Source organism: Tribolium castaneum, chromosome 1 (assembly GCF_031307605.1).
Source record: "Tribolium castaneum strain GA2 chromosome 1, icTriCast1.1, whole genome shotgun sequence".
In the NCBI taxonomy this organism is placed as follows: domain Eukaryota; kingdom Metazoa; phylum Arthropoda; class Insecta; order Coleoptera; family Tenebrionidae; genus Tribolium; species Tribolium castaneum.
The window spans coordinates 22,512,020-22,536,784 of NC_087394.1; the positions used below are offsets into that span (position 1 = coordinate 22,512,020).

The 24,765-nt window shown below is 33.9% G+C and overlaps 3 protein-coding genes and 1 long non-coding RNA gene across 4 annotated transcripts; 3 read left to right on the top strand and 1 right to left on the bottom strand.

The window, feature by feature from the left end:
- The first annotated feature begins 125 nt into the window (after positions 1 to 125).
- On the top strand, positions 126 to 7,627 carry ICA69 (Islet cell autoantigen 69 kDa). Its single transcript, XM_965209.4, has 2 exons — positions 126 to 847; positions 7,005 to 7,627. Exons 1-2 carry the CDS (start codon positions 126 to 128, stop codon positions 7,480 to 7,482), a joined length of 1,200 nt encoding a protein of 399 aa, XP_970302.1. The 3' UTR covers positions 7,483 to 7,627.
- A 433-nt stretch (positions 7,628 to 8,060) lies between these two features.
- Positions 8,061 to 9,121, top strand: LOC135267212 (uncharacterized). The gene is made up of 2 exons (XR_010335574.1): positions 8,061 to 8,644; positions 8,694 to 9,121. It is a non-coding gene; the product is annotated as an uncharacterized LOC135267212 (long non-coding RNA).
- Positions 9,122 to 14,743: 5,622 nt separating this feature from the next.
- On the bottom strand, positions 14,744 to 23,318 carry LOC658782 (armadillo repeat-containing protein 8). Its single transcript, XM_965141.4, has 6 exons — positions 23,120 to 23,318; positions 22,240 to 23,061; positions 22,024 to 22,190; positions 21,752 to 21,972; positions 15,202 to 15,883; positions 14,744 to 15,149 (listed from the first exon to the last, which is right to left on the bottom strand). Exons 1-6 carry the CDS (start codon positions 23,153 to 23,155, stop codon positions 15,113 to 15,115), a joined length of 1,965 nt encoding a protein of 654 aa, XP_970234.1. The 5' UTR covers positions 23,156 to 23,318; the 3' UTR covers positions 14,744 to 15,112.
- Positions 23,319 to 23,485: 167 nt separating this feature from the next.
- LOC658715 (ankyrin repeat domain-containing protein 54) lies at positions 23,486 to 24,496 on the top strand. Its single transcript, XM_965078.4, has 2 exons — positions 23,486 to 24,125; positions 24,175 to 24,496. The coding sequence occupies exons 1-2, from the start codon at positions 23,592 to 23,594 to the stop codon at positions 24,334 to 24,336; spliced, it is 696 nt and encodes a 231-aa protein (XP_970171.1). The 5' UTR covers positions 23,486 to 23,591; the 3' UTR covers positions 24,337 to 24,496.
- The last annotated feature ends 269 nt before the right edge of the window (positions 24,497 to 24,765 follow it).

Sequence of the window (24,765 nt, forward strand, 5' to 3'; positions counted from 1 at the left end):
ACCCGTTGTGTTGCACGTGCTTGGCACTTCGTTGACATAAATGTCAAATGTCATGTCAATCATTTTGATTTTTGCGTGTAGACACGCATTAATGTTTTGAATAAAATTAAAATAGTGTTTAAACGATGCAACATCAGTATTGGGTGACGAAAAAAAGTGTATTGCGTAAATTAGGCGGCAAGGAAGACGAATGTATCGTGTCATCAGACGCCGAGCTCGACGCCAAACTCGAACTCTTCAAATCCATAAACGATAGCTGCGTCCAGTTACAACGAGTCATAGACCTGTACCAGGAGCGACTTTGTTACCTGGCCCAGGAGGAAAACGCCCTCGGCCGATACTTGAAAGAATACGGCAAGAATGAGAAAAACGCCAGCGCCGGACAAATCATGTCGACAGCTGGCAAAGCGCTGGCTTACACGGGGCACCAGAGGCTCACCGTGCGCCCCCCTCTGGTGCGCCTGCACCACGAAGTGGAGACGTTCCGCGGACGCGCCGTTTCCGACACCCGTGCCACTGTAATCGAAATGGAAAAGGCCCGGACGGAGTATCGCGCCGCGTTAAGTTGGATGAAATCAGTCTCCACACAGTTGGATCCAGACACGGGGCACGGCCTCGACCGGTTCCGCAAGGCGCAGTCCTATGTAAAAAGCACCAAAACGAAGTTTGACCGACTGACGCTGGCGTGTCTCCAAAAGGTGGATTTGCTCGCAGCGGCGCGATGTAATATGTTCTCCCATGCACTCGTGCCCTACCAGGGGGCTCTGGCCACGTTCGCGGCCAAAGCAACCGAGACGCTCACACTGGCGGCCAATAAAGTAGGAGACGTTCAACCGTACGATTTTAGGTAATTATTTAGATACAATAACACGGTTTTTTTTTGTGTCCCGTGTGTTTTATATACAGAGGACTATAGATTAGGAGACCAAACGAGATACGAAATCGCCCGATTTTCTGTGCCACAGTACAGGAGATTAAAAATCAGGGCGTTAAATTAATTTAAATCCAACCAATTCACATATTACTTGGAAACAAATGCAGAAATCTTGAGCTTTGTATTCTTAATAATCTGAAAAAACCCAATGAAATCTTTACGAGAAACATAGAAAAAAATTTTTCAAAACTTGTGCTTCATTCCAGATTTTTTATAACCTGCGAATACGATTAGTAATACAAGAAAAATGTTGCGAGAAAGTTTTAAAGAGAATTAAATTTTTTTAAAAAAGTTTGCCAGACGATGCAAGACGTTGAAAGTTGCTCAAGCGATGGTTTCGTTTCATTTTACCCGGTATCAAGTATCTAAAAATTTATTTTAACCCAAACCGTTAAGATTGAAATATGTTGTCTCGAAGACATTAATTTGTGTTTAACTTAGTTGTCAAACCTTTGATGAGAGTCTAACACTAACTGAAGCACTCGAAAGTGTTTTTTATGTAAGATTAAATTAAATTAAATGAACTTCAAAAACAAAATAAAGAAAGAAACAAAACGTTGAAGGCCCTGTAAGGTCGTTGGGATCATATCAGGATAAGTCTGATTTTAATAGCTCACTGTGATAGAAAATAATTGACGAAAACAGTTTTTCAATAGCTGTCTTAATTAATGGGTGGTATGAATAAAAATGAAGTAAATGCTAATACTACAAAATCGTAGTAAAATCTTCAACTAAATTTTACTTGCTGAAGAACCTACTTTTGCCCAAAGTATTTACTTTGCATTTTCCGTAATATCTTCCATGAAAATTTTTGTAGTACCTACTAGACAAAAAAGTATTTGCTAATACTTCGATTTTGCGTGTATTTGTTTATATTCTCCACTTTTATGAAGTTGATATTACACGAACTTCGAGTACATGTTACGCGACTAATAATATTTTTTCGTTGAAAACTGGGGCCACAGCATAGCAAGAAAAAGATAGAGAAGAAATTATGATGATAGAACTTATAACAAAATTATTAGCTAAGAATTGTACGAATATACCTACTCATAAAAATTTTGTATTTTTTCTACAAATTATCACGTTACCACACATACCTGTAAAATTTCTATGGAAAAGCATTTATAATGTTCAGAGTTAAATTCGGAAGTAAAATTACCGTTGGGGGCGCCACTGAACTAGGTCGAAAACAGTAACCATAAATGGCGGGAAAATGTTTATTCGGATATTTTGAGCGTTGTACGAATTTTGGGGCTTCACAATTATTACATTGCCTATGCGGAATGATTATTGCATCTTTGATGCAATTTTGACAAATGAGAGATGACGAGGAAAACACGAATAACGAATGACTGTTTGGTTCACTTTCTTTATTGGAAAATTATTACAAAGACATTGAAAAGCCTACCTTTTGGCATAATTTACGTTTAAATGTATCAGCAGTTGTTAATCTTTATTGTAGTTTTGTAGATTTACCGCAGCATTTCATGATTTTTTCAGTGGAAAATTTTAACCTAAAATTCATAACACTTCACTAATTTATTGGTTTCTTGAGCCAAACTTTGTGTTCGCTGTGATCCATTACTTATAATCTTTAATTAGACAACTGTTTGATAACACTTTGTAATCAAAATTTAAATCTTTTTAACTTTTTATCCACTTTCAAGTTCCAACAATAAACACTTTATACCACGAAAAACTACAGAACCAAAGTCAACGCTAGTACGCACTTTTAAAGTGATTCTTTTTATTGTAAGTAATTAACACTATACACGCAAAATTGTTGAACAATTCATTAAATGTCAGTTAAATGTGGCATTACGAAAATTTCTTTACTGTTTTCGACATAATTCAAAAGTCATCACCAGAGGGCGTCTAGTTAATTTTATTTCCGAATAATCTCCTCATATACAGAGTGAGTTTAAAGTAACGCATAAAAAAATTCATGTTTTTGTTGTGAGTAATTTTTAAAAAAAACCTCGAACAGGTCGATTTTATTTTTAAAAATGCTACATTTTGATTCCATTGTAACATTTGTTAACATTAGTTTTTAAGTATTGAGGCGGTTTTTAATTTTTTTAAATGGTAACATTCGTTTTTGTTTATTATTTTTGATAGTATACTTTTTTATCTTATCTTTTTTATCTAATAACGTATAACAAAGAATTGAAAAATATATTTTAAAAAAATCAAACAAGAAAAAAGTAATAAAAAAAACAAAAACTTATTGATAATTACACATAAAGGACTTTATCTTTTCGATTTTGTTTTATTTTATAAGTAGCAGTTGAGAATATAAAGCACTAGAGGAAAAAATTACAATCGAAGTTTTGAAAAGAGGACAGCCTAATATGGTTGAAGGTGCTAAAAGAATGTAAGAAACAAAGTTATAAAGAATTAGAATTCTTACAAAAAAATCGGCGCCACCATATTTCTATCTTCATTGGTTTTTAATTTAATTTCAATTTTCCGATTCTTGACCACCGGAGAATGAACGGATGAATAGGGTTTCTAGAACATTTTGTAGGAATTTTAATTCGCTACAATTTTCTCTTCAACATTTTTCTTGTATCTTTAATCGTATTCGCAGCGTTTTGAAAAATAATGGACTGGGTGCGGATTAGTAAAAGCCTGATTTTTTTTTAAATATTGTTTACGATACCATTTTTGTAGAACTGTATTCTCTTACTAATGATAAGATAATGCAATGCTCTATCTGCCTGTATTTTTTTATTGCCTTATGCTCACCATTATAGAAATACAACCACTTTTTTAAATAATTGCTTATAAAACTTCATACAGTGGTGTCGCGATAATCCGGACATGTGGTAATCCGGATATTCCCATAATCCGGACTGGATTTTTGTTCCTTTATGTACATTGTAGTCCCGATTTTTCTTGATTTAATTCATTTTGATTAACGCACTTTATTGGTTTATACTCGTTTCAACTAATATTTTAGTGATCTTGATACTCCAGAAATTTCTCTAGAGTGGTAACATATAGTATTAGTTTTATTTTCGCGACGTTTCGATTTTTTTTAATCTTCATCAGTATAATTATACGTCTTACTTGAAGTTGACATGGCACAAACCCTTTTCTTCTTTTTTTTTGGTGGACACAAAAAAAACACATTTTTAGCATTGAATATTCGTCTTAACATTCTGTTAATTTAAAAGACACTAATTCCAACAACTATTTTTAAAATAAAAGGTGAAACCTGTTGAAACTTTTGAAACCACAAAACTGGATAATAAGGCATTGTGTATGAAAATAGCTCTAAATAATTCATTCAGCCAGGTTTTAATTATTAAAGTCTTTAACAATATTATAATTAAACAGTGGAAATTAAAACTCTTGGTTTTGTTTAACAAAATTTTTTGTTTACGATAACGGACGGGACATCAAAAGTTATAAAGATTAAAAGTAATATTACTAATCAATTGACTTACCGATTTTCATTTTTTAAACTACCAGAGACTAGAAAAATACTCTTCAAAATAATTCTTCTGTTGTATTACGTCAGTATTTTATGTTATCGCCTAAAAGGCATACAATGTACAGCTGTCCGGAAAGTCGCGCACCTCATTGAAGGGGAGTAATACCCCAGGGTACCGAAAAAATGTTTAAAAAATTCCACATGCTCTGTTTTTATATCAGAGTCTAAACAAATTATGGAAAAAGGCAACAGTGCACAAAGATACACGTGAAAACTGAAATTAAAAATTATAATTAAAGTCTTGGATACCATTAAAAGGTGTTGATCATATTTAATTTCTAGTCTTTAAAACCATGGTTACGCCATTGTTGTTAATCAGATTAGTTCGCGCATTATCGTAATTTTTAATTATGTTATTGAATGCAACTGAGTGGAGAACAGCTTTATTTATTGTAATAATATTTTAAACAACTTAAAAACCGAACAAACAATGCACTGAAAAATTATAACAAATGCTCAAAGGTTTGGCTTGCACCGTTTGTAATGTTTCTGGAGTGATCGTAGCCCTAGCAGCATGATTTCGGTTCACCAACTCCTCACGAGTAGTGTTCCTATATTGGGAGAGTTGGGACACTGAATGTCAATTTTTGAAATTTTGTTTCATATACGTCGGTTGGAATGTGTAAAAAAACAAATTGGGATGGAAATCAGTGGTGTTACACTTGAAATTTGGCGAAAAGTCAAATAAATTTGTCAAAAAATGTTTCCATTTTTCGTCGACTAACTGCGTTTAGAAATGGTTTAGACTGGCAGTCGTCGTCAATTCACTGTTTTTTTTATATGAACTCCAAATTTTAAAAGAGATTTCTTTGCAAGTACAAGAATTTTACGTCTAAACTCTTCATCATAAACATTTTTTCCTTAACTTTAAGAAATGGTAATCATCGATGAAAGAGAGAGAAAATGAACCTTTCCTGCCAAGTTTTACGTTTATTATTAACAAGCATTTGAAAAAGTGGATTGTCTAAATAATGTTATGTACAAAATCTATGAGATTTTGGGAATTTGTCTAAGCATTTATAAAATACGTAGGTACATGAACCCAAAATTGGTTCTAATTTTTAGGAAAGTTGAACCTGTCGCTACTTGGCCGCCTTTAGCATCTACGTGAACTTTAGATTCTGTTTCAAATTATAAAGTTATTGGGAATTCACGATTTTGTTACGTTTTTCATACGAGAACACCTTCAATATCATTTTTTAGAAAATTTAAAAAGACGACAGGAAATATGAAGGGTTTTTGATGACCAATTTTTGGGACGAGATGTTTAACTAAAAATTGTGACTGAAAGAAAAGCATTTTTAGCATTGAAGTATGTTTTAAGTTATATATTTAATATTAAATAAATATCGAAAAATTTCAGAAATGTGAACATTAATATTGGTAGGTATTCAATTATTTTCTTTTTTTTAAATAGTAATCCCAAAATTTCTACGTTTTCTACGTACATGGTTAAATTTGACGTAAAAATTATGTCATTTTATACATTTGACAAAAATTATAACCTTGAAATTATTTTCGACATAAACCTCTGACATAAGTTACTAACAAAAATTTTAATAAAAAAGGATAGAAATACATACCTTATCCACATAATACAAAATTGGCTCGGTTTGACGTTCAGTGTCCCAACTCTCCCAATAAAGGAACTCTAGGCCGACCAAGTTCCCTTGGTAAAAGATCCAAACGACCAGTTGATTCTTTGGTCCAGTCAATGGAAATTCGAGTTTTCGTCTGGATCGGCATCCTGACGAGCGGCTTCACTTGCATTTCCAGCGTATTCACCAAACAGCAAACACAAATCACAATATTCATAGTAGGAAAACATTTTAATCATTCACTGACACTGTTTGAAACTGAAAAATTACCGCTGACAAACGAAACAAAAATTTTAATGGCATTATAAGCAATCACCGTAACCATGGTTTCATCTGAACAACAATGGTTTGTGCCAAGTGTTGCCAGATTTATTATCATTGTGGACTCAAAAAATTTCTTAAAGAATGATGTAATGTCATTTATACTACAAATGAATTTGGATTCGAAATGGTAGTGCAAACACCTTCATTTTTAGCAAAGAATTTTTAATCTTTACTTCATCATATCTTCTTCAATAAAATTAGATTTTTTTTTACATTTTTCTGGTTATCTAGGGCATCGGCCGATTATGTAGTGTCACGGCGGTGCGCGACTTTCCGGACACCTGTATATTTTAGAATTCAATAAATTACTTCAAATTAAGTGATTATTCTCTCTTAAAAAATCTTTTGGCGTAAAATACGTTAAAAATAAACCAAATCGTGTATTTTGAAAGAAACTTAACATTACTAAAATCATTCTGAAATTTCGGGATAGGTAGGATTTTTCTTGAAATGGCTGTAGTACGAATTATTTAATAATAATTCGGCGGGTCTCCCTGATTTTAATTGATCCAAATTATCGCGACACCAATGCGATTTTAAGGGAAGTATCAATACGGGGAATTTTATTTGTACGTCGTTTGGTATACTAATCTCTGGTTATCCGTAGTTTTACATAATAATAACGTGTGCAATGACCCGATTTTAGCGCAATCTCGGAACTGGCAACGCCGCAGCACGAAAAGGACAAAGACACGTTTTTCAACGCGGAGTACACCGACAAAGAGTCGGAGAAGAAAGACGAGAAAGGAGAATCTCAAGACTTGCAAGTGTCGAATTTGCTAGGAGAAGAGTTCTCATCACCGGCTCCCGAACCGGAGCCTCCCGTCCAAGATGGCTCAAATCCGAGCTCGGCCTTGCTTGATTTGTGTTGGCCGAGTAATAGTGATTTTCTTGGGGGCGACTTCATGCCCTCGAAGCTCATACAGGAGGGGAATTTTGATTTTAGCCAATTGGAAATGGGGAAGACGGACGACAATACCAAAGAAAACGATAAACCAATGAAAGGCCCCGGGAAAGGGAATGAGAAAAACGGAACTCAAATGTCATGGCTGAGTTTGTTTGCAGAATTAGATCCATTGGCCAACGCCGACCAGGAGCTGACCAATTCGGGCGATAGGGCGTAATGATCTGAACTACGATATGTTTTATTTTTAAGTATTATACACAGTCTTGCATAATGTATATAACATTCCTTTGTGATTCTTTTGCACTAGTCATAACCAAATTGCATTGTTTAAACCTATATGAATAAAATGTTCACGAAAGTGATTTAACGTTTTTTAATTATTTGCCCAAATATTTTGTTACTACACCGCTACTACCATGCAGCCAAATAAATTTGTGATCATGACTGATCAAACTGGCTCATATGGCGCCTGACTGTACGTTCGAATGGTATTTCCCCTAATTTTTTGGTAATTTTTCACTTACAGATGACAATAATTAAAGAAAAAGTAATTTTCGACAAAATAGTCAAATTGAATTTTATACTAAACTACGTGTATTCACATTAGATAATTGTTTACGAAATTAACAATCAGATTTTGAATTAAGAGCACTTTTACATTTTAGTAAGATTGTAAAAGATTTCGTTGGAATATTTGAATGCAGGCATCAGTTTTTGTCAATTTTATTGTAAATAAGGGGTGATCATTTTGTTGGCAACATATACCATCTTTTAATATCAGGCGTTCATTAAAAAAAAAAACTCGCAGCATGCGTTGAATTTTTTACGTATTTCTTAGCTAGTGCCTATGGTACAAATTTGGCATTGTATTGTTGGTTGCCTATTAAACCAGAACCTGACATTTTTTCGTTCCCGCCAGTTTCCACCAAAACGAGCTTGGTTTTTGTGTGATTTTCTGTGGTTGTTGTTTCTGTTTTCCGAACATAAACCGAATATACCGAATAAACCGAATAAAAAAACAGTATTTTTCAATACTAAATTTCGTGTTTTCTTGATTTGTAATCATGGTGTATACCAGTGAACAAAAAGCCTTTTTGTTGGAAAGTTATTTCCGAAATGGAGAGAAAGTGAACGGTGTTTGGAAATATTCAATTCAACCGTGCCTGGAGGAATTTCGAGAAGCTTTTCCTGAGGTTATCGTCTATGAAGAATTTAAAAACCCTTTTCACTGAAATGTGAGCTTGTCTCGTGGAACTGCGTCCACCTCGCGTACAACAGAACATTTTCATGAAGCTGTGGAAGAACCTCTTCATCCAGAAAAATAGGTGTTTGGGCGGCTATCAGCAAAAGAAGAATTGTCGGTCCAATTTTGTTTCAAGGTTGAGTGTTTTTTCGTAATGTTAGAGTTAAAACTACAGTTTGATGTAGTTTTCAGGAACACTAACTGCAGTACGTTATCGCGAAGAAATTCTTACGCCTTTTATCGAAGAACTTCACGATGAAGAATTACGAGATGGTTTGTTTCAACAAGATGGTGCAACAGAGAACGTTTTTTGATGACAGAATAATTAGCAGGAATACAGCAAATGATTATCCCCCAAGATCATGTGATTTAACGCCTTGCGACTTTTATCTTTGGCCACGCATTAAAAATTCAATTTTTGTTACACCAATTCCAACTATTGATGAATTAAGACGACGCATTCAACAGAAAATTAATGAAATTAACGAAAATCCACTTGAACTGACTAATGGGTTAAACAGTGTTCGAAGGCGTTGTGTTATGTGTGTTGAGCAACAAGGAAGACATTTCCAACAGTTTTTATAGTTAATAAATAAATATTTTTACGAAAATGTGTTATTTTTTAATTGTCAAAAAGTAAGGTTATGAAATCTTTCAATTTGACAAGTAAGTGCACGAATTAATCATAGACATACAAAACAATTGTTTTTTAATTTCAAAGCACTCTAGAGTTTTTTTTTAAATGAACGCTTGATAAATCACACGTCTGGTTTGCGTCTAAATAAAAAGCCCGATTATATGACTAATCAAGTAAAAATTTATAAATTTACTAAGGATTCACTTAGTGTAAAAATTAGTGTAGTTACCTAGAACACCGGTAAAATTGACGTCACACTTTTATACAAGTGTATACAAAATAGCGCATAAGCTCTTCATAAGTTTCAACCAACTCAAGAAAAATATGTAATTATTGTAATTTCTACACTAAAAAGCTAAAACTTGTGGAAAAAAATACCATAGATACAACTCTAACTACACAAAGTTAATTCCGCAACAACTAAAAGAGAAATGCGGAAAAAACACGGAGAATTGGCAATGTTATCAGTTTAAATAAATCGTTTTGTGTTGATAAATTTGTAAAAAATGACCATAGATTTTTTTATTACATTGATGTCATTGTCGCTAGCTGCCACACTCTCGTACTCCTAATAATTCGGTGTTGCCAACTTAATTTCAAAATCACAGGCTGATTAATTTTTAGATGCGTAACAGAGCAATTCAAATTGAAAAATGGTGGATGCGCCGGGATAACAACCAAATGTGGAAGAAAATTTTGGAATCGGTGTTGCACAATAAAAGTTCCATCTACTTAACAGTAGAATAAATAGTTTTTGAGAAACTGTAATTTTGATTTTTATTTTAATTGTTTTCTATACAATTTTGGGCACATCGGAGTTGAGCCGGATATATTTATCATAATCCCTAACCATCAAACTGTAATTAAACGGTCCCTTATATGATAATCTTCTAAAGTAAAGTCGGACTGAAAATTAGATGCTTAGCTACAGTTTCAAAAATTGTGTAAGTAAAGTTTTTGACACGGGGTGAAGTTGAGATTCAATTAGGTGATTGTTGAAAAAAATCTGTTTGGTACTAAAAACCCGCATGATCATTATTTTTATAATTTTTATTTTTTTCATTAAGTACTCGACAATGGTACCAAATGTAAGATTATCGTGAAAAAAACTTTTATTACGTAATCAAAAAAATTAAATTAAGTACTCATCAAGTACTGTTTTAACATTATAACCAAATTTAATCGCACCCAGAACCATAAAAAAGAACCAAATATTTAGAGATGTTTAATAATACTATTAAAAAAGGTACTCCTAATAATTCGGTGTTGCCACTTTAATTTCAAAGTCACAGGCAGATTAATTATTTGAAGCGTAACAGAGTAATGCAAATTGAAAAATGGTGGATGCGCCGGGATAACTGAACCAAATGTGGAAGTACACACAAAAATGAGTACTGGAAAGACTGAATATTAAAAATGCATTCACTGAAATCGTAATCGTAATCGTACACCACGGCAATAGGGCCGAAAAAAGTGGAGCAGCAAATGATTGTCGCACGTCTCCGTGACTTCGACATTAGATTCACTCTTGACGAATAAATAAAGAAATCATTGGAATGACCTAAAGTGGTGGTTTAGAATGAGTTAGGCTAAAAAACATATGGCAGTTTATTGGAATTTAAAAATTTAAGTCAATTATTTTCATGGGCTGTCATTGAAATTAGAACTTTGCTTAATAAATATATTAGCTGTTTCAAAACTATAAAAACGCCAACGTCGCATTTTACCGAATTAGCGAAAAAAAATACCGATCAGAGTTTAAATTAAACGCACTTTTACATTATAACTTTATTTTATTTATATTTCATTTATAAGCTGCTACTCGTGGCGTTGTAAATTTAGGTGACAATGTGAACTGTAATTGGGTTAAGACTGTAAAAGATTTCGTTGGAATATTTAAATGCAGGCATCAGTTTTTATCAGTTTTATTGCAAGACTAAATAAGGGGCTTCAAAAAGATCGGTTACTGGTAAGTGATCCCTTTGTTAGCAAATTATACCATCTTCTAATAAATCACGCGTCTGGTTTGCGTCTAAATAAAAAAGACCGATTAATTAACCAAACAAGTAGAAATTTATAATTCTGATACCAGGGTTCGATGGGCTAGCAGGTAAGAAATCACTTAGTCTAAAAACTTTGTAGTTAAACTGTAATTAGTGTCCAAAAACTCAAAAATTGATACCTCTTCATTTATTAACAAAAAAAATTAATAAAAATCGGAAATGGTTATTATAAATGTATGAGCTGGTATGTAAAATTTTAGGATTTTTATTTCATTAGAAGTCGCGATTTTCTTGCCTCAGCCAGGATACCCGCAAAATTGACGTCACACTTTGATACAAGTGTATACAAAGTAGCGCGTAAGCTCTCCACAAAATGTTTAAATATTGTAATTTTTACACAAAATAGCACGAAAAATTGTAAAAAAAATCATAGATACAACTACACAAAGTTAATTAATTCCACAACAATTAAAACATAAATGCGGTAAAAACACCAAAGCACTGACGATGTTGTTAATTTAAATAAACCGTTTTGTGCTAATGAATTTCTAAAAAATGACGCTACATTTTTTTTGTTACGTTTTTAAGAGGTTTCCTACAACATACTTCAGAGCTTATATGCCTTATTTTGTTTACAACGTGTAGTTAATTTTTACACAATTCCAAACAACGATCTATGGCATTGTCGCTAGCTGCCACACTCTCGTACTGCTAATAATTCGATGTTGCCAATTTAATTTCAAAGTCACAGACAGGTTAATTTTAGAAGCGTAACAGTACTCTGTTACGCTTCTAAAATTAACTGAATGTGTGAATTACTATTCACATTGAAAAATGGTGGATGCGCCGGGATAACCAAACCAAATGTGGAAGTACACACAAAAATGAGTACTGGAAAGACTGAATATTAAAAATGCATTCACTGAAATCGTAACATTAAATTTTTTTACAAGAGATGCTCGATTATTATTATCGAATCGTACACCAATAGACGTGCAATAGGGCCCATTGTATGCCTCCTCTCGAAAAAAGTGGAGCAGCAGATGATTGTCGCACGTCTCCGTGACTTCGACATTAGATTCACTTTTGAAGAATAAATAAAGAAATCATTGGAATGACCTAGAATGGTGGTGTAGGATGTAGTTAGGCTAAAAAACATTATTATTGGAATTTAAAAATTTAAGTCAATTATTTTCATGGGCTGTCATTGAAATTAGAACTTTGCTTAAGCTTAAGAAATATAATAACGAACCAAAGTGTGATACAATTAAAAACTGAAATGATTTTTATGATACCTACTGATTTTTTAAATCAAGCGACAGCTACCAGAAATTGAGCCACTAATAATTAAAAATATGGATATTTAAAAAAAAGTTGCCTAACTTAAGGGGGATAATGGTAACATTGCGACAGAAAATTTTTACGCATGAACTTTTAGACAAAAATGAGCATTTTTCTATAAGAGACTCTTTTATAGTCACACTAGAACTTTCAATTATTCACAAATGCGCACCTTTCCATGATTTGACGGATATATTTATGCATCGAAGTGAGTGAGCTCATCATTTTGAACCATTATTGCAAATTTATTAACTTTGCCTTATATTTTTGAAACACATTAATTAAATATCAAAGTCTTTTAATGCAAATAAGATTAGTTTTTGGACAAAACTGTCTTCAAGGATAAAACGGCTCATTTATTACGAATAAGCAGTTTATTTGAAATAATTTTCTGTCACAACGACCGCTATAATCCCCTAAAGTGTAGGACTGGCAATACCTTTTTGAAACAATACAGGGTGTTTACGGTCTTGAATGAAGTTCAATATTCATTTGGCAGTGGAAGATTGTAGAAATAGTGTACTTGAGAAAAAAAAACCTCACCGAATTGATACTATTAAGTATGTCATTCCTCGTGTTCAGCTTGAAGTCAAAAAAAAATTGAAGTGTGTACTAATTCAAATTAGTGCGGCATTCAATTGATTCCTGATTACTTATATGTTAATCAGCAAAAGGTGCCAATTCCCTGTAGTTACTTCCCCTAAATTCGTTCTCTTCATAGTTTTGACCAGTTTCGACAGTGCATATGGTTTCGTTGTACCTTAGTTTTGATCAAAATTTCAACTCTTCTGTTTGATTTCTTCTAACAAAATATGTCCGAAGAAGTTTGGTTTGTTTTTCTGGATTTTTTTTACCAAGTACGTGGACCATACAAATACACAAAATCATAAATTAGTTGTCATGATTACGATTACACAAGGTAATGCCCAATCTTGTAGTCGAAGCAGGAGTTCTCAAACAAATCATGTGGAATGAACTATACATATTTTTATAACATATTGAAATTCTTCAATTACATAGATAATCTCTTTTAAATTTGAACCTCAAAACCGTAAACATGTAAATGGTTAATTACTCACGCAAATGAAATTAACAAAATGAATGGAACGCAATTTTTTATTCATCTGAGTAAATAATAATAATTGTATCATCTATATCATTGAATATGTACGAGTATGTGCTAAAGTGGGAATACGTTTTCCGCTTTTTCTTCAAAAATTTTAAATATACAACATTTTATGAAAACGTTTAGCTTGATTTCATGAGTCCTGAAAAGCCTTACGACGATTAAAATAAATATGTTACTAACAACATGGTTGGTAAGCGTTAATGACATATTATTCATACGCAGAAGGACAGAAATCAGTTGTCATTCTCGTGTACTATTCGGAAGTAAAATTATCGTTGGGGGCGCCACTGAACTAGGTCGAAAACAGTAACCATAAATAGCGGGAAAATGTTTATTCGGATATTTTGAGCGTTGTACGAATTTTGAGGCTTCCCAATTATTGCATTGCCTATGCGGAATGACTATTGTGTCTTTGGTGCAAGAAACAAATGTTGACAAATTAGTGATGACGAGGAAAACACGAATAAGGAATGACTGTTTAGTTCACTTTCTTTATTGGAAAATTATTACAAAGACATTAAAAAGCCTACCTTTTGGCATAATTTAACGCTTAAATGTATCAGCAGTTGTTAATCTTAATTGTAGTTTTGTAGATTTACCAAAGTATTTCATGAGTTTGTCAGTGGAAAATTCTAACCTAAAATTCACACACTTTACTAATTTATTGGTTTCTTGAGCCCAACTTTGTGATCACTGTGATCCATTATTTACAGTCTGCAATTAGACAACTGTTTAATAACACTTTGTAATCAAATTTTATTTTTTTTTCACTTTTTATCCACATTCAAATTCCAACAATTAACACATTATACCGCAGACCAAGATTAAAACTAGTATTTACCACCACGTACAAAAGTACGTGATACTCTCTAATATAAGTATATAACACTATAGACGCAAAATTGTTAAACAATTCGTTAAATGTCAGTTAAATGTGGAATTACGAAAATTTCGTTACTGTTTTCAACATAGTTCAAGTCATCACCAGAGGGCGTCTAGTTAATTTTATTTCCGAATACATTTTGTTTGTAAATAAAAATTAAACTTAACAAAAATAAAAGACAGAAATGTTAATAGTAACTTTATTTTTGGTAATTCATACAGAATGCAATCCAAAAACAAACGGAAATAAATAATCTTTTATTGTTAATGATGCTGTAAATTAAAATCGATAACAAAAGCCAAAGTGTTGACTAAAAGCGTAAAGTTTATACAATTATCTACAAATTCATAAACCGATGCTAACAGAGTCAATATTTTATTTGTCATTTTCATCCTCTTCTCCAATTGTACCTAACTGACCTCGAATAAAAAGTGTCATGTGCTTTTAACCAGGATGTAAAACATAATAATTAGATCTTGGATCATATAATCAGCATCCTACAATAATTACAAATAAAATAATAATAAAAAACAAAATATACACTTGTCAGTCTACACATCACATTAATATCAGATAGGGGGATCATGTATCCTTAAAACAGTAAATAAACTTCATACATCATTATACTGCGTGAGCGCCGTTTTAACTCTGGAACAGAACGCAAAATCAGCTCGCCCTCCTTAACCAACCACCAACTCACCGATTGTACAGCATCGTATTAGAAGTACTCAACAACTGCTGGAGGATATTAACAACTCCCATCTCCTTTAACTTATTCTGCCTCTCCACAGAGCCCGGCTCTCCCAACCTCGACAAATTATCGATGCAGAAAACGGACGCTTGCTGCAAACAGGGCGCTGGGTGCGTCATATAGCCGATTAATTTCTTAAGTACGTCCTCGTTCGACATTATGTGCTCCCTGGCCTTCTCGCCGTCGGCGATGTTGCCCAGGATGCACAGCGCCTGCTCCTTCACTTCGGGGGAATACGGCCCCTCCAGCACCAGCACCACGCCCTGCATGACCTGGGGGCCGTGCAGCGACATCATGGTGTCGGTGTGCGTCCGCGGGGACACCAGGTTGCGCAACAGCCCCAAGGTCTTCATGAGGACGCGCGTGTCCGAGTCGCCCAGCAACCGGAAGATCTGGTCGGTGCCGAGGGCGGTTAAGATTTGGGATTTGACTCGTTGCTCTGCCCGAAACGCGAGATTCATTAGAGCCCAGACGCCGTTCAGACGAAGGGATGGCTCGGGACGGACGGTCAGGGTTGCCAACAACTGCACGACGCCTTGCTGGATCATGGGCTCTTTGGCGGGGGAGAATTCCAGGAGGAAGTTGCAAAGGGCGGACGAGGCGGCTGTGAGCAACTCCGTCGAAGGGCAACCTGAATGTCAATGTTTCTCTTATGGCATGGTCATTTATTGTTACGTAAATGTTAACGTTCTTATAAAAAGAAGTATAAATTCATAAAATTATAATTTTAATCACACTCAAATTATACACAAACTGTCCGTCTTCCAAATAGCGAAGATTATCAGTCTACACTAAAATGCAAATTAGGATTTCATACAACTCCGATGTTTTTAAAAGTGAAAAGAAGTGAACAATAAACAGCTTAAACGCAGGAAAACCTAATTTGCATTTTACTGCAGACTGATCATCTACTAAGCTGCATTGTTGTAAGAACTATTATTTTGGGCACTAAAAAACTACTTCCCATATGATTATTTTGTATTTCTTTAAAAATAAAATATGTATTATGCCACAATTAAATGACAAATTTATTATTTAGCAAATACAGGTGGTCCAGCTCAGCTACCGCGTTCTATAGCTCACTTATTATTAAAGTTGGAGGTTTGATATTTTGTAGATGGTATTTATACTCTAGGACACATTTCAGGAAAATATTTTTGACTGTACAGTGTCCCTAAAAAGTATGACGTCATAGTAATATCTTTTTTAATGGTAAGCTATTATTTTTTTGTACTCATTATGATACCTTTTTAGCTTCTTACATGTCCCTAATTTTTTTTAACTCGGTTCAGACATTACTGTTTAAAAAAATAAAAACAAAAAAATCGGTTTTACACCTTTAGTTTCAAAAATTAATAAAAAATAGAAACAGTGCTTGTTTGAAAACATTTTTACTACGTAAGTGTTAAGCAAGGTCTAACAGACTTATAAGTGAGTTTGGGTGATTTGAATTACTACAGTGTTTACAATTTATTTCCAAACTTTTTAAATTTTAGAGCCTTTTATTTTGCTTATTTTAAATGGCAACCCCTATTTTTTTATATCACTCGATGCAGAATTAAAAAACGATCAACTTATTATAATACAACCATAACATAGATCCTAACACATTCGGAGTTATTTGATAAAAACTTGTTTTGTCAAGAATTTAAGACACTTTTAATGATTACATATCGCAAATGGTTTCAACGCCGTTTACTTTTATGGTAATCGATCCAGAATTAAAAAACAAACATTTTTTGTTATAACAATCCTATTGCAAATCTTCACATATTCAAAGTTATTTGCTAAAAACTCATTCTGTTAATGACAAATTTCTTTAATGATTAAAAGTAGAACATGGTTAAGGTTTTTGGCAAATAACTCCGAATGTGTTAAGATTTACGTTAGGGTTGTAATAAAAAAAATGTTCATTTTCTAATTCCCCATCGAATGGTATAAAAATAAACAGGGGTTGCCAATTAAAATAAGCAAAATAAAAAGCTTTAAAAATAAAAAAATATTAGAAATAAATTGTAAACACACTGTAATAATTCAAATCAATCAAAGCCACTTAATATGTCAGTTAGACCTTGTTTAACACTTACATAGTAACAATGTCTTCAAAAAATCACTATTTCTATTTTTTATTAATTTTTAAAACTAATGATGTAAAACCGCTATTTTTTGTTTTTTTTAATAATCCCTAAACCGATTTAAAAAAAACTTTAGAGACATGGAAAAATCTAAAAAGGTTTTATAATGAACACAAGAAAATAATAGCATGCAATTTAAAAAAAAAACCTTATTATGACGTCATACCATTTTGGGACACTATAATCAAAAATAATTTCCAGAAATGTGTCCTAGAATATAAATACCATTTACAAAATAACAAAACTCCAACTTTAATAATAAATGAGCTACACAAGACAGGAGCTGGGCCGGACCATCCTGTATAGGGTGAGTCTTGACCAAAAACTAACGAATATTGAAAAAAAGTTTTAGTCAAAGTTTGAATTTTAAATAATACCAAGATTATCGTTATTTTGACTAATCTCGGTATACTCTTCGACCATATATCATATACAGGCTGCTCAAAAACTGGCGCACCAACTCAGTGGTAGATTATTGAGAAGCAAGTGCAGATTACGGGAAAAATGTTGAAAAAATTCCAAAAGTTATATTTAAAAAAATCTGGAGCTACAAACTTATTGTGTTAACTTCTTTAGTTTTCATTATTTTTTTATATTTCTATGTTTCATACCAGGTAATCGTTCCGTAACAAAACGATGAATAATTATTTTTAAATTTACTATCAGATTTTAGCAGTTTTTTTAATAAAAAAAAATTAAAATTTACCCAAAGAATCACAATGTGTAGATGTGCCAACACTGGGAATTATTTCCTAAGAAACCGTTTCAAAATATATTTATTTTATTGTTGCTCAAATTCTATTGCGATCATGACTGTTAGACAACGTTGCTACATATCATTTACCTGAAATTAGTTATTTATCAATAACTTTAATACAAAGAATTTTTTTACTATTTTTGCCATTATGTGTAACCACTTCTCTACCACACACCACTGAGTTGGTGCGCCAGTTTTTGAGCACGCTGTAGACTGGGCAAGGTGAGATTTGTTTTGAAGCCAACATGTGCAGGTGGGGCAAGGGGAAATGAGGCTTGGTACGCGAATTTGACCCTTACGTACCCCTTCTCTGATTGGTTCATTCAAAATATTTCCAAGTGTTTCGTTAATATTCGTCAAACTTCATGCTTCACGATTGTGATTAAAGGGAAAAATGGTGAATTTTGGGCTTAAATTTACTTGTGAATGGGTAAAATCTGGTTCTTGCGTCGAAATATACAGGAGAAAGTATCCACAAGGGCTTATTCATCGGTTATGTCATCCGAAAGTAAGAAAATACATGTGTTAACCTAAATATGTGAACACACCAGTGGCGTCGTAACGTATTCTGATTTTCCGCTTTGATACTGAATATTTTTGAATATCACAACTCTGACGACATGTCATAAGATAGAATTAGAAGTACTTTAACTAATGCATTTTTTTTGAATCTCGAAAACTTGAAATTATTTCTGAGACTTATAATGTTTTTTCACTTGTTTGCCCCTTGACTACGAGCTGCCATTGAAAAAGGAGTAAGCTTCCTCTTGCCCCTCACTCCTCTCACCATTACATGTTGGCTTCAAACAACCAGCCTACAAACTCGCTTTACGGCGAGTCTATATGATGTATGGTCGAAGGGTATACTGGTATCAAAAAAGTTATGTTCTCGGTTTCGATCATAGATTAATAATGAATTGAATGCAAAATACAGGACATTTCAAAAAGATTTTGCCAAACTTAAGGGGTTACCGGGGGCATTACGACTGAAGGTTTTAGCATATACAGGGTGAGTCAATAGTGGGTTATTCTGAATTTTTGTTAATATGTAACCAATAATACTGATTACAGCAGATCAGATCGGTAAATATTAAAATTGTTTTAAATTAATTCATGATTGTATTGTATTTTCAAGTTTGTTTGTTTCATTATGGACTATTATTATTTAAAAGATAAAAAAACAATGTTTTTAAAAATTAAACTCCAAGTGATAAGAGCAATTAGTATTTTTGGTTGCATCACTATTGACTCACCCTGTACAGTCACAGTTAAACATAAGCCATTATGTCCCTGAAGAATCCCGGTCCAAAAAAAATATTTTCTCTTTTTCACCAAAAACTTAGATATTTGGTTAAGTTGTATTATTATAAAAGTAAAAAAAGGAATCTTAAAAAACTGTACAATGGTAATTTAAATACGAGCTGAAATTATGTGCGAGAAAATGGTGAAAATAACTTGAAAAGTACCTTGAATGTTTTGGATACAAAATTAAAAATGAAACAAAATGTGCAAATATACGAAATGAGTGGAGAAAGCTACGGGGTGACTTAAAGATTGGGGCAAAAAATCTATTGGCAACAATGAGTTATTGGCCTCCCTGCCACCTTTCATTTAACTGCCATGCCAGTGATCCTCAATCGGAAGTGAACGACAAATGAATATAGAAAATTTTTACATTTAAATTTGATAGTCAAAACTGCCAAGTTAATATTTCAAATTTGTTGCCAACCTGACGCCAAGAATCACAATCTTTAGGCTCCTGGTATATCTAAATTGATTCTATTAATTATATATATTAATAATAAATTAATCGGTCTAAAACTTTTTACACTTAGTGGTATGGGGAGATTCCAGAAACATTTTTATTTCGCTACTTTTACAGTGAAAAAACAATAAAATGTGACGTGGAAGCTTCTTTTCAAGATTAAAAATTATTTTGATTTATATTTATAAACGGAACAATTGTAAGCCAAAAAATATACAGCAATGCAACAAGGTGATCTACTATATTACATACCTGAAGACTTTTAAGGTAAAGATCAAAAGTACCTTAAACTGCCTTATTCAAAAATTTATAAGTGTGATTAATTTTCTATGTGCCAACTGATTCGTATAAGTTGACGACCCTAACGACGATAAAATGCAACCCAAAATACATGGAAATGTATGTGTGGAGTGTAAATTTTGTGTCACATTTTATTTTTGTTTGATTTAGCAGATTTTGGCCACCGCGTTTGGCATAGATTTCAGGACGGAACTCCAAAGAATTCAGTTTCACAAATTATGAACTGTTAGTTGTTTTAAGATTGTTTTGCACAACGAATTAAACAAAGCGTCTTATAAAGATGCTACTTGCAATCGGAGCCCACAATTATTTTATTTGTGTAAGTAGTTACTAATGTTATGCCATGAGAGAAACATGCGATAAAATGTGTTATTTGCAGCTACAGTACAGTAAATGAAGTAAGACAAATGTTTAAAATTTATTTTGTTCACATAAACAACGAAGTCAACATAGTGAAAAAAATATTGTTTTGCATAAAAAATCAATGGGGCATTTCACGTGAAGCGGACAACTCAAAAAAATGCGACAACCTGAAATTCGGTTACAATTGTTCTCTTAAAAGGTGTGAATGTACGTAATGGTTTTTTGTTGTGAGCAACTTGTTTAAAAAGTTATTGACTTCTATAAATTGACCAAATATTAAGCATAACGTTTTTGTAAATTGTTATTCTAATTAAACAATATGTAACAAAATATTTAAAATGGTGTTTTATACACAAAATTTACAGTGTTTTTAACTCTAAAATCAAATTTGAAATTTGAATTTTTTATCGTATTGAAAACCGGAAGTGAAGTTTCAAATCCGAATTTTAGTAACTTGGGCCATTTTTTTTAATTATTTTTATTTTAAAAATTAGCTTAAAGTAAATAGGGTTTACACTATAAATCGCAAAATGGGTTCTCTATTCCTTTAGGAGATATAGTACTTAATGTATTCAAAAGCGCGTAATTTCTTGCGTAAACCGACCGATCACGTACATTAAGTACTGCATCTCCTAACGAAATAGAGATTCCATTTTACGACTTATAGTGTAAAATCTAGATATTATAAGCTATTTTTTGAAATAAAAGTGAATTTAAAAAAAAATGGTCCAAGTTACTAAAATTCGGATTTGAAACTTCACTTCCGGTTTTCTTCACAAAAAAACTTTCAAATTCCAAATCTCATTTCAAACCAAAAAGAACAGAAAATTTTCTATATAAAGCACTATTTTAAATATTTTGGTATGCGTCAGTTTTTTGAATAAAAGCTTCCAAAAACTCTGTGTCTCATATTTCGTCAAATTTTTAGAAGTCAATATCTTCACAAGTGTCATACAAAAAAATCATTATGTATTTACAATCATGCTTTCTAGGAGAGCAATTATCCCGAATATAACCGAATTTCAAATTGTCAATTTTTTTTTGTTGTCGGCTTCGCGTGAAATGCCCCCAATGTCATTCTGTACGTAATAAAAGTAAAACAGATGGCAGCTTTTTAAAAAAAGCAAATTAACATTTTTTCGCAAAAATGGGACACCTAAAGCTGGGTCTACTCCTTACCTGTTAAAAGCGCCATCAGGGGGCGCCACACGGAGTAATCTTGGAAGGTGGTACGCAACTGTTGCACTGACCTACTCAACGAATGAAGACAACGTACAGCTGCTAACCTAATATTTTCATTTTCATCATCTAAACCTTCCAACACACTATCCATTAGACACTTTGTGTCGATAATCCTTTTTCTTATGTCTTCGTCATTCGCTGCCAAAGAAGCAAACGCTCTAAAAATTAACACTTATTGAACGAATTATCAAAAAATAAAAAATTAATACCTGAAGGCCGCTTCTCTCGCCACAACACTACGACAACTCAACAAATGTACTAAAGCACTGACTAATTGATTACTAATTGCAGCGACTTGCTGTAAATCACTATCGACTTCTGTTAAATAAGCTAAAGTGTTTGCTGCTGCTGCCCTGTGTGGTTCCGAGTGTTCAATCTAAGAAAAATCTTTACAAACGGAGCAATTTTACTTCATGAAAACCAACCTGACATAGTCGGACTAGACACGGCAGAGTTCTGTAAGTTATTATAGGATCGTAGGCTGGGATAGCCCCAGCTCTGTGTAAATTCGTGAGACATTTGGCGGCCTCCAACTGCATCTCTATGGGTTTATCCCTACTGATCAAAGTCGCCAAATGGTTGGGAACTTTAATATCTTTGTAAGTCGTATTGACAATAGCATTTGCTACATTTTGGTTGTTCCAACACATTGCCGCCAAACACGTCAAGACGGGTATCCTCACCGAACTATTTTGCACTGACAGGAGCGCCGCGAGCAAGTTCGGCGCCCCCACATTACACAACTCGTTTTGTTCCACTGGCGTCTTACACGCTGACCCTAGAATACTCGCCACACAAGACTGTCTCTGGAGACTCTCCCCCGGCCCAGCGAAAGTCAACAACTTCTGCAACCGCTTCACATCGAACTTATTTTGAGCCGTGGCCGAGTCCAGCAGAGACAAAGTACGCAAGCAACACAAACACGCGTCTACTAAGCGGGGCTCGTCCTCCTCCAGGATGTCCAAAAGCAGCTCAACAGTGCCAGAATTGATGAGAATCTCGCTATGCTCGGTCGTTCCCTTGGCCAGCGACCCGATCGTCACTGCAGCCTCGATCCTTACAGCCAATTTCGTGTTTTTATCTTCGAGGAGCTGCAAAAGGCGCGGCACTATACCCTGAGCAATCACGCTCTCTTTTTGTCGGTTCGAGCCAATAACGGAGTTTTTGATGCAAATTATCGAGTTTAGGCATTTCTCAGGATCTGACGAGTACAGGTTGTCGATGTAGGAGCGGGTGCTTTCTACGTTCTTCAAATAAACGGGCAAGTGTCAGCGGCGTTTTTTGAGGTTAACTGCGGGGACTTACCATGAAAGTCGTAAATGGCTGCATCTCAAATATCATTCTACGGTCACAACTAAAATAAATAAAAAGGTTCTTCGGGTAATCACAACAGACACGCAACTAATTTCGAGTTTATTTTAAAATTGTACTTTAAACATTCAACTTGACGTTTACGGCGTTTACGCAACGGATACTCCCCGCAAAAGTTCGAATGTGCAATACTTCAAAAGTGGCCACAAAAATATAAATTAAACAAGGTAGTAATTAATTAGGAGCACCCAGAATTGTGTAACACATCACAGGGTACAATACTTGTTAATTAGGATATAGCAAACTGGAAAATATCATCTTTTTTCAAATATGAATGTTTGATGCAGTGGGAATCCCACCTGACATTTGACAATTGGGGGCTGCGCAGTTGTCTCTTTGCCATAAATAAATAAACATTGCGTAGGTTGAAGTTTCGCAACTTTAATGTCAGGTTCTTTGCCAAAAAATGTCTCACAGTGATAGTGAAGTGAACCGGACGAAAGGGGAGTTCAAGAAGAAGCTCCATGTGGAATTAAAAGCTAAGAATTTAATGAAAAGTCAGAGTTATGCCGCCCTGAAAAACAAAATGAAGACTTTGCGAGATGCCCGTCTTCTTTTTGCTGCTGCTAGCAACAACACCGAAAACATCGAGAAACAGTTAGCTCTGGGGGCGAGCCCCAACTCTGCAGATACGCACGGAAGGAGCGCCCTTCACATAGCTGCAAGTAAGGGGTACAAAGACGTTGTGAAACTTTTGTTAGAAAGGGGCGCTGATCCAAACCAAAACGATAAACTGTGCAACACCCCGCTTCACCTAGCAGCCTGTACACACAATCTTTCCATAATCTCGTTGTTATTAAACGCAGGAGCAGATGTGAGAAAATTGGACTTGTATGGGAAAAACCCTGTGCAACTTGCGGAAAGTAAATTGCACATTTTGCGGCGGAGTTGGAGGGACGGGTCAATTGAAATGGTGCAAGTTCTGACAGAGTTGCAATTGGTAGTTATTAAGTGTTTGGTTTCGCTTTTTTGATTTGTGGGAGTTTTAGATTGTGGACATACTCATAAGTGTGTATAAGCAGCAGACTCCGGGAACCAACGTTGACAATCTCCAAATGATGAAGCTTTCCTTAAATTCGGAGGCGCCAGAGACTGTAGATGACCAAATGTCCAAACTATTAATGGAATTGCAGGGAGTCAAGATTTCGTAATCTCATCTTATTTATTTAAATATTGCTTTACAATATTATAATCACAGAAATAAGTTTTAATTTAATACCATGATTTTGTAACAATTTCATTTTTTTTTTATAATTTGAGCAAACAAAATCCGTGTACAAATAAATAACAAACATGGTGAAGTTTAAAAAAGGTTTTGTAATATTTCACAGCCTTCACCTACAGTAATTATTTCACTATAACATACAGCTAAAAGACATGTCACATGATTAAAAGAATTGCAGGATTATTGCCTACAAACATGAGCATTACTGATAATTGCTCTTAGCACGAATGAACCAGCCAATGTCACACTTCACTAGTTAACAATCTAATTAACAACAAGAAGGCCCTCAGGTACAAAAATTATTTTCAAAATCTCGTTACTCGCACACAATTACAAAAAAGACTGGTGGTAACAG